This window comes from Populus alba, chromosome 5 (assembly GCF_005239225.2).
Source record: "Populus alba chromosome 5, ASM523922v2, whole genome shotgun sequence".
Lineage (NCBI taxonomy): Eukaryota > Viridiplantae > Streptophyta > Magnoliopsida > Malpighiales > Salicaceae > Populus > Populus alba.
This window is the reverse complement of record NC_133288.1, coordinates 6,924,611-6,935,027: the sequence shown is the minus strand read 5'-3', so window position 1 is coordinate 6,935,027 and position 10,417 is coordinate 6,924,611. Positions and strand designations below refer to the sequence as shown.

At 30.8% G+C, this 10,417-nt stretch overlaps 1 protein-coding gene and 1 non-coding gene across 2 annotated transcripts; one reads left to right on the top strand and one right to left on the bottom strand.

Moving 5' to 3' along the window:
- The first annotated feature begins 2,611 nt into the window (after positions 1-2,611).
- On the top strand, positions 2,612-9,011 carry LOC118038649 (serine carboxypeptidase-like 34). Its single transcript, XM_035045075.2, has 10 exons — positions 2,612-3,127; positions 5,293-5,400; positions 5,541-5,636; positions 5,728-5,820; positions 5,899-5,987; positions 7,053-7,346; positions 7,444-7,580; positions 7,726-7,818; positions 8,493-8,598; positions 8,745-9,011. Exons 1-10 carry the CDS (start codon positions 2,833-2,835, stop codon positions 8,892-8,894), a joined length of 1,461 nt encoding a protein of 486 aa, XP_034900966.1. The 5' UTR covers positions 2,612-2,832; the 3' UTR covers positions 8,895-9,011.
- A 1,221-nt stretch (positions 9,012-10,232) lies between these two features.
- TRNAE-CUC (transfer RNA glutamic acid (anticodon CUC)) lies at positions 10,233-10,305 on the bottom strand. The gene has a single exon. It is a non-coding gene; the product is annotated as a tRNA-Glu (tRNA).
- Positions 10,306-10,417: the final 112 nt, after the last annotated feature.

The following is a 10,417-nucleotide window of genomic DNA, read 5'->3' as shown; positions in this document are numbered from 1 at the left end:
TATATTAGGGGGGCCTCATATAAATCATGTGATCCCCCCCTGCTATGAATTAATTGTGGTATGATGCAGTAATTTTTATCAATGTCTGAGCAAGTGCTTGTAAAAAAGATTTATATAAAATTAGGTTTTAAAAAAACATGAGATTTACTATGAATCCCATGTCGACCTAATAACTATTTCTTTTATTATCTTAGTTCATTTCGTTAAATCCTCAATATGTTTTTAATTTCTTCAATTGGTTCTATAACAATTCTCGTTTTCTTTTCTTGTATGGGAAACTAAATCTTGAAGCATTAGATAAATACTATGCCATAATATATATATATATATATATATATATATATAATATTTGTGTTTTGATGGTCAAACTTTGAACCAATTTTAAATATCTTGGAGGTTACCAATTATGAATATGGTGAACATATGGATCGAGACTTATTTGAGAGTGTAGTTATGATTGCTTTTTAAAGTGTTTTTTATTTAAAAATATATCAAAATAATATTTTTTTTATTTAAAAAAATTATTTTTAAAATCAATGCATTAAAATAATCTAAAACCAAGTGAAATATATAAAATATATATAATATTTATATTTGGATGGTCAAACTTTGAACCAATTCTAAATATCTTGGAGGTTACTATCGTGATTATGAATATGGTCAACATATGAATCGAGTGTGAAGCAATATGGCAAGTTAATCCAAAAGGTTGGATTTTCAGTGGTGTAGAAGTTTCAATCCAAAGCTATGAGAAGTCCAAGATTTCGCTTTATTTTCAGCGCAAGCAACAAAATATCTACAGAAGAAAACGATTAATGCTAATCTTTGAAAAAACAATTTCTCTAGTAATTTCAAAAAAGAAAATCTTATGCACTGTAAATGAGTTGGTCTCATTTACAAATCACACGCAGATTTGATAGTTGAGATTCTTCAGAAAATGATTTTGAGAAAGATTTTCAATAGGATTAATATTTAAGGGTGTTCCCACAAAATATAACGTTGACTAGCATATTGGTGTGCGTTCTGCCGCAAAATCAGATCAATTTAATTTTTTTAAATATAAAAAACAATAAAAACATGGAGAATTTTCTAATAATCTTATTAAACATGATCAAGTGAATTAATTTTGAAATCCCCAACTTAGTTCTTTGTCTAACTCAAGTTTTCAATTTCCATATAGAAGCTAGTTCGACTTAAATCAGTTAATTTTATAAGATCAAATGTAACCTTAATAATTAATAAAAGCATGACTTTAACTTTAAAAAAAAACTTCAAGATGTATATATATTGATACAATGACATATTGGATCAACATTAGTCCCCCTATGACCCAAGTCATGGACTCTATTGGGTTTAATAAATTTTTTATAAAATGTTTTTATTTAATTATATGATAAAAATAGATGCTCATAAAATTAAGTATCAACCTAAAAATAGACATTAATTATTTGAGGCAATTACCCCTATAGAAAATAAACAAAAATCAATAGTGCAGTATATTTCTCAACCAATCCAATATTAAAGAATAAAATAAAAAAAAATTAAATTAAAACAATTAAAAAAAAAAAAAAACATATGCTATCAAATAAATTAGGCTAGTATGTCAAACATGTAAACTAGGTTTTGGACTCTATTGGGATTATAATTTATTTATTTTTCAAAACTATGTTTTTATTTAACTATATGATAATATATAAAAATAGACGATTGTGAAATCAAACACCAACTCAATATGAAGATTTTTCTTAGATTGCTATAACTTCATAAAAGACGAAGCGAAACCAATTATGAAAACTAAATTCTCAATTAACCTAGTATCTAGATGAAATTAAAAATATATATATTAAAAAAAGTTAAACTTGCTAGACTCGCAAACCAAGTCAACTAGCTAAACCTGTTAATAGGTCCATGAACTTTATAAAATTTGATAACATGACTTTTATCTTAAACTATTTTTAAAAAAATATATGAGAAAAAAATATATAGATGATAAAAAGTCAAGTTTAATTAAAAAAAAAACATCTCACCAAACTCGTAAATCAAGGCAACCAAGGTTACTCCTGGCAAACCTACAAACCATGTTAACCTTATAGAAAGATAAAATAAAAAATAAATAAATTATGAAGTTAAATTATTAATCATTTCAATATTAAAAGATGAAATCAATTAAAAAATTGAAAAAAAAAATTCATAACAAAAAAAAAACAAAACAAAACATTGTTAATTACTAATGTTATTTACAGTGCAATGTATATAGGTGAACAATATAAACATTGATTTTATCATATCATTTATTTTTTTTCACTTTACGAAAATTTAATAACATAATTTTTGTCAAAAAATATTATTTTTTAACCATATAAAAAATATACATGTTCTTCTTTTTATAAAGCTATAATGTTTTCCCGGCGTGTCTTAGTTTTTTTTAATTAATGGGAGAATGTAATGATTTCTTTTTCATGAATAATAATAATAATAACAATAACAATAATATAAATTATTTATATGTTGTGTGTGGTCATGATTTCAGTATTGATGACTTCCACACATGTATGTACATAGTCATTGAACCCACCATTGACAATCCTTGGGCCCATTCTACTGCGACCACCTTCGGTTTTTGGTTCTCTATATCCTTCCAAGATTAGGGAGTGGAAAGAGGATCATCAGAAACAATTCAAACAAGGCGAAGAATCTTTTTATCATACCCTATACACGACACTAGTTGAAAAACAACACAACAGACCATTCTTATCTGTCTTTCCTTGAATTCTCAAGCCACGCAGAAATCCACGTATAAAGAGAGACAAAGAAGAAGAAGAAGAAGAGTATATGCAGTCTGTAACAATGGTTTTATACTCATTCTCTTTGCATCTTTCTCTTCTTCTTTTCTTCATACTTAGCTCAGCTAGAGTGAGTAAGGCTGACTTTGAGCTTACTCAAGATGTGATAGCCCGACAAGAAGCAGACAGAGTCATTAGACTTCCTGGCCAGCCTGAGGTAACGTTCAAGCAGTATGCAGGCTATGTAACAGTCAATGAAAGCCATGGGAGAGCTTTGTTTTATTGGTTCTTTGAAGCCATTGAGAATCCTGAAGAGAAGCCTTTGCTTCTGTGGCTCAATGGAGGTAAGTAATTCACGATGCTCACCTTATTTACGTTTCCATGGTTCAAATGCATGTTTCATCTGCAGTTTCTCTTGCCACGTTTGATAGCTTTCCACCACTGAATCTCATGTCCTTTGCCCCTGTCATGGATAGATATTTTAGAGAATAATATAAATTATATCTTGAAATCTTATCTAATAGTTTAAGTTTTTGTGTTAAGATGATTTTTTTATATGATATCAGAACTTAATGATTAAAGCGGTCACTTAGTTTGAATTTTACCATCTTTATTTATTTGATAAAAATTATATGCAAGGTAACATGAACCTGTGTAAGTTTTAAGCTCGAAGGGCTTTCACTTGAGAAGAATGTTAAAAAATAATATAAATTATATCTTGAGACCTCACCTAACAGCTTAAATTATTAAATTAAAATGATTCTTTGATAATATAGTTACAAAACCCAAGCTAATATCATCCACAAATAGACCTGTTTGATCAGCTAGCTCCTTCCATATATAATCAGTCTGAAAAGGCATGTTCTGAATTACTCGCTATCTCTGGCAATCTACTTATGATTATGGAAATGAATCGTGGCAATACACGAAAACTGGTCAATGAAAACACGGGTAATAACCAGTTTACTCAAAGTGTTAGTACATAAAATAAGGACGCGTACCAGAAAATTAGTCACTTAAAGAAATTTTTGGTGGAATTAAGCTGTCAAAGAGTATAATAATAGATTCCATGAAAAATATTGATGATACGATTCAACTACCGAATGATAATGAAATGACCAAGACCATGAACAAAATCATCATGTTTTTAACCTATCTGTCACATCATGAAACATGATCATCATTAATTAATTAATTAGCAAACACAGCACAACCATTTAGATTCCATGTGAGACCCTTCAAATTCATCATAACAAGCTATAACGTAATCCCTATACTCTTAGGAAATTATTAGCTCAGTCCCTCTATTTAAAAAAAAAAAAAAAAAAAACCCATATTTCACCTCCATGTTGTCATTTCCACTTACTATAACTTAGTTCTTTTCCTTTAGTCTTACATTATTAAAGTCTTTACTTTAGGTATAACGGATTGACGGTCAAATCTTCTCAATTGATAGTAACTTATTGTTTTTAAAGAATAGAAGGACTAACATGTTGGTTTATTGAAGATGTGAGGACTCAATTATAATTTACTTTAATAAACAAATATGATGCTAGCTATTGACACCTCCAAAAGTCCATTGATACAATTATTGTTTACACAAAATTTCAAAATTAATTATTCTCAATTTTGAGTGATGGTTCCACCTACGTTGGAATTATTCCAGATTCCACCTACGTTGGAATTATTCCAAGTTAATTTGAGAAATTCAGCACCTTAAGCATTATATGTTTTGGTTCTTAGTTAAATCGATAAAAAAATTTAATAACCTGGTTAATTCGACTTAATCAGTATCCTATAAAAATTAAAAACAAAACAAAACAATACATCGTTTGTTTTAATAAATTAAAAAAAAAAAATTGAATTGTTGATTTACGGGTTGTTCGATGACCTAAAAATCTTTCATTCCAAATTATCAACCATTCAGAATCGCTTAGTCCATGAGGGATGCAAGAGCACCAAAACTAAACCTTATTTATAATCCTGTACTATCAACAGTGATGTAAGAGTTCCAACTTGCTTGCATTTACTGCAATGGTTGTATGCTGTAGGGGGGGGGGGGGGGGGGGGCTACGCCAGCCCAGCAGCATCTTGATAATTTAAGTCTGCTGTCCTTCCCCCGTAGGGTCGGTCCATCCTCGAGAGGGACCAATCTAGTTTTATATACTGCCCTGGTTAATCCTTGTTTCGCAGTATTTGCATGTCACCAAATGAGTATTCTAAGATTTTTAACAAAAGTATGTGCTTTACAAATGTGTGGTTCAAAAAAACATAGAATTTATTGTGTCTGTGTCTGTGTCTGTGTCTGAGAGTAGAGAGAGAGAGAGAGAGAGAGAGAGCGCTATCACTTTGGAAGAAAGCATGGAGGAGAAGTCCTGTTCTGTGGACATTTTTAATTAAGCATTACATTTTCTTGGCTCCAAGGATGACGAAACAGATTTCTTGTAGAAAATAACAGTATGAAAACAAATGGTGTAGTTAATGAGCACATGCGTATGTTATAAATCAGGGCCAGGGTGTTCGTCCATTGGCTATGGAGAGGCGGAGGAGTTAGGTCCTTTCTTTCCTAAGAGAGGTGGACAAGAGCTACAGTTCAATCCTCACACATGGAATAATGGTAGGTGGTGGCATTTCAGCTCCCCAGACAGTTACTTTACTGCTATTTGGCACTTAATTACGTGTTTTTGTACTCAATCATTCATGGTGATTGGGCCGTAACATCAATCACAATATTGCCTTGTAATTTCTTCCACCCAGTGGCCAATCTTTTGTTTCTGGAATCTCCTGTTGGGGTTGGATTTTCCTACTCCAATACCACCAGTGATCTTAGAGAGCTTGGTGACAAAGTTACAGGTAATGCATTTCTGTGTTTTTCTTCTTAAGGTAAAATCCATCAAGATTTTCTGATGTTAATTGACCAGTTTATTGTAATATTGATGATTAGCTCAAGATTCATACATATTTCTTGTGAGATGGTTCCAAAGATTCCCACAGTTGAAGTCCCATGAGTTCTACATTTCTGGAGAGAGCTATGCAGGTGCTGATTCACTGCTCACTGTCTAATTCCTCATGCGATGGTGATCGACTCAAGATTCGTATATTTTCTTTTTCTCAGGGCACTATGTTCCACAGCTTGCGGAGGTCATCTATGACGGCAACAAGAAAGCTTCCAAGAAAGAGCACATGAACTTAAAGGGCTTTATTGTGAGTTTTCAACAATCCATTCCATTTCTACTAATCATTGCATTTCTTCGGAAAATGAGAAATTTTTAATTAGACTTTCTTCATTAGACCAAGGACCCCACTTCTAAAACTAACCATCGGTTGGTACCCTGGACCCCACTTCTATGACTAACCACTATTCTGTGATGGTTTGAACCAATAGACCAGGTTCACTTTGTGCATATGTTATATTATAATTATATTATAAGATAACCTAGAATGCTGTGGTGTTTTTACTGTAGATTAAAGATAATTGAATTAGCACTCAATTATATTTTTAAAAAAAATGATAGAATTGAAAAATAAAGAATTGAAGTTAAAAACACGGGTAAAATAGATAGTACCTTTTATTTTATTTGAAAAGTATATTTGAGTCCTCATCTTTTTTATCTATCAGGTGATCGATCCCTCTAATTCTAGAAAAAATAATCTTAATGCTAAACTTAATTTTCATAATTTTTTAGTCCTTATTGGGTTAGAGAAGAGAGAGAGAATTGATGAACTTCAATCTAGAGATAAAGATGTCATTTCTACGATTTCATTCACCAAAACAGTAGATTTTTGCTCCAGGTGGTTTCATATAATGAGAGGAGTTTGAGTTAGGTTTTTTTATTTTTATTTTTATCTTGAAATTGCCTAAAAAAACATATTTAAGCTTGGGGTGGGGGGATTTTAATTTCAAGTTTATTTTGGATTTTGAAGCAGTTTTATGTGCTTTTGATGGTTAAGGGTAGATTTAACAAGGTTACTAGAATATTTTCTATGTATTTTTTATAGAAAACGGGTTATTAGAATAAAAAACAGACCACTTTGATTTTTCAATTACCAAAATGATCAAAATTAAAAATTTTAGATGACACATCATTTATTTTTTTTCGAATTGTATTTGGGTATCCGCTCCATTATCTTAACAAAAAAATTAAAGCCCACATGACTGGGTCTAACCTTGCAGCCCATGCACAGGCCCTTTATTCATGTGCCAATCGCTTGGCCTAGCAAAAACAAAGGACTCGTTGATCACATATATACGATGCATGAATTTTGCAGATAGGCAATGCATTATTGGATGATGAAACAGATCAAAAGGGGATGATAGATTATGCGTGGGATCATGCTGTAATATCCGACCGTCTGTACCATGATATTAAGCAAAAATGCAATTTCAGTGAGAAGCATCCATCCCCTGATTGCAAAGATGCCCTCCATCAGTACTTTGATGTCTATGGAATTATTGACATGTACAGCTTATACAGCCCCAGATGCGTCAACAGTAACCTCAGCGATCCCAGAGACAGACCTGTTATTAATGGCAATATGGCTCCTCAATTGTTATCCAAATTCGTAATTTCTCATTGCACCTTACTGAATTCATCGCACTACTTCTTCTCTGGTTCGTGCATGGTTCATGAGGATTGCATCTTTCTTCTCTTCTGAGCAGGCGGACTGGCACCGGAGACCTGCTGGCTATGACCCTTGTGCCTCAGACTACACTGAGATTTATATGAATAGGCCAGCCGTTCAAGCTGCACTCCATGCTAATGTAACCAAAATTCCCTATCCATGGACTCACTGCAGGTAACACCATCTTTACATCTCTCTCTCTCTCTCTCTCTCTCTCTCTCTCACGCTCACACGCACACTGCAGGTAACCAATATATATAACGTGGCGGTATCTATAGATATTCTTCTATATGATTTTCTTTTTCATTTTAATTTTCAGTGAAAATATCACATTTTGGACTGATGCACCACAATCAATTCTTCCCATAATCAAGAAACTTATTGCTGGGGGAATTCGCATATGGGTCTTCAGGTAAAATCATATTATATACTTGCAACCTCTTTATGAAAATAAATACAATGTTCAAAAATCATTTCCATTACTTTGTAATTTCATCTAAGTAATAGTCTTAGTTTTATAGAATTAACTCAGCCGCTCTAATCTAAATTTCTTACTAACTGGACATTTTGATGAGTGCGCCTAATGCTACTAACATGTTGTGACAGATTTGACAAAGGATTCCAAATTTTCATCAGCCAGAACTACAATACTGATTTTAGTAAATTTAAAGTGGAGGTTTAATTTTATCGAATAAAATCATATTTTAAAATCTTATCTAAAAATTTCACTTTTTGACTTGGCATAGTTCTTTAATATGATATCAAAATCTTATTGATTAAACAATAACGAATGCAAATCTCAACATTTTATTATATTTGATAAAAAAATAATACAAGATATTGAGAGTTTTTGTAAAATTTCAAATTTAAAAGCGTTAGCTTTTATTAAGCATTTTTCTCATTTTATTTGATAAAAAAAATATATTTAAGAGTTTATGTAAATTTCAAAAAAAAACTTTTACTAATTTTCATTTAAAAAAAATATTAAAAAATTATATAAATCATATTTTAAGTTCAACTCTGGAAAACTTGATACACACACAGTTAGCCGTATCTAATGGGATATATTAATTCTATTCATTTCAGTGGAGATACCGATGGTAGAATTCCTGTGACTGCAACTAGATATACATTAAACAAGCTAGGATTGAACACTATTGAAGAATGGACTCCATGGTACCATGGAAAACAGGTAATTATCGCTAATCTCTTTAGATTACTGATATTTAATTATTCGATTAATGAATAAAATCAAGTTCTAATGATCTCTTTTTTTTATTCCATGAAATTAAATCATGCTATAAATTGCTGTTGAGCTCTGAATATGGGATTTTGCAGGTTGCTGGGTGGACAATTGTGTACGATGGGCTTACTTTTGTCACGGTAAGAGGGGCTGGCCACCAAGTACCAACGTTTAAGCCCAAACAGTCCCTTACCTTAATTAAACGCTTCTTGGAAAATAAGAAATTGTCGTCTGAAGCATTTTAGTAGTATCTCTTTCTTTTTTTTTCTTTTTTTTCTTTTTTTTTATTAACGTGGGTGTCTGGGCAGCTTGCGCACACCTCGACTAATCCCACGGGCCCTAAAGTTAACGACCATGTAAACCTCCAGTGGCCATCATAATCTTTTTTTCTTGCCTTATTTGGACTGCTAGTATAATTATAATTATTACCACATCCTTCTTCTCCTTCAGAATTCATATGAAGGAAAAGATTCATGTTAATCTTTGTAATTTTTAAAAAATATATTTTAGTTTTTATGCAAACGTTTTTTTTCTTCTTTTTCTTTTTTTTTTTTTTTTTTTCCAATCAAGTGGTTTGATGTTAAGAAAAAAATATACAAAATTAGTTGGTATTAGCAAAATACGAAGTGGATACCTATCTAAATTGACATCGTGAGCCATCATAACCTATTATAATTATCTTCTTGTTATATTATTTTGTAACTGCTTCCATTACATTATTACATCCACTACATCACTATTTACAAATAAAATAATAATTATCTATAACTCTAAAAGGCTTGGGTTTTTTATATCAACATTTCATTCTCTCACATGTTTTGTTTTTTTAAATTGATCTTATAATTTTATTTTTAGTAATTTAGTTATAATTAAAGACTAATTAATTTTAATTTCTTATCAAAATAAAAATAATATTAAACATGGATGGTGTATCATAAGTTTCATAAAAGATACTTTGATTCTTAAACTTTAAAAATCATTGCAAATTATACAATTTCAATACTTTAAAAAATTTTTCTATTCAATTTTGATATAAAAATTTATTTTTGTTATTGGTTGAGAGAAAAGTTAATTTTTTGTTTTGAGTTGATTTTAGTTTTTAAAACAGTACAGTTCATATGATTTTTTATTGGTGTTTTGGATAAAAAAATAAATTGAAAATAATTTTTAAAGTAAAACAAATTATGTCTTGATTTTCTAGCCATCATAATGACTGAAATTTAAATAAATTCAAAAAATAAAAGATGGACAACACAAACAAAAAAAATTAAGAGCCATGGCATGCGGGTCTACCTTGAAAAATAGATTAGGTGGATTGGTCTGGCTAAGCCCCTTTTTTCCGTTCCTAGTTAATTACTATAATTAAGCCATGTATTTTTAGATATCTTCAAGATATACAAGTTAAAATATATCTGGTTATAAAATAAAAAATAATATTATCGTAGTAATAAATCATACATATTCAGTTTTCATAAAATGGCAATAAATTTGATTGTCTTTGTTTTGTTTCGCTATAAATAAAAAAGAAAGTAACGAAAATAAATAAATGAGCGAGAGACAGGATGGGAGAGCCAAAACTATTATTCCGTTGCCGGGACTTGAACCCGGGTCTCTCGGGTGAGAGCCGAGTATCCTAACCAACTAGACTACAACGGATGCTATGAGAAGGCCCACCAATATCTTAATATATAAAAATATACACAGCATTCAGTCTATATATACCCTCCCTTGTATTAAATTGAATACGACGTGTTATATGATATTGTGG

What these genes read in the sequence shown, in the direction of transcription:
- LOC118038649 (XM_035045075.2), top strand. Translation starts at nt 2,833, where the DNA reads ATGCAGTCTGTAACAATGGTTTTATACTCATTCTCTTTGCATCTTTCT. An exon ending in TCCTCACACATGGAATAATG is followed by an intron (nt 5,401 to 5,540) that starts GTAGGTGGTGGC and finishes TCTTCCACCCAG; the next exon opens with TGGCCAATCTTTTGTTTCTG. An exon ending in ATTCGCATATGGGTCTTCAG is followed by an intron (nt 7,819 to 8,492) that starts GTAAAATCATAT and finishes TATTCATTTCAG; the next exon opens with TGGAGATACCGATGGTAGAA.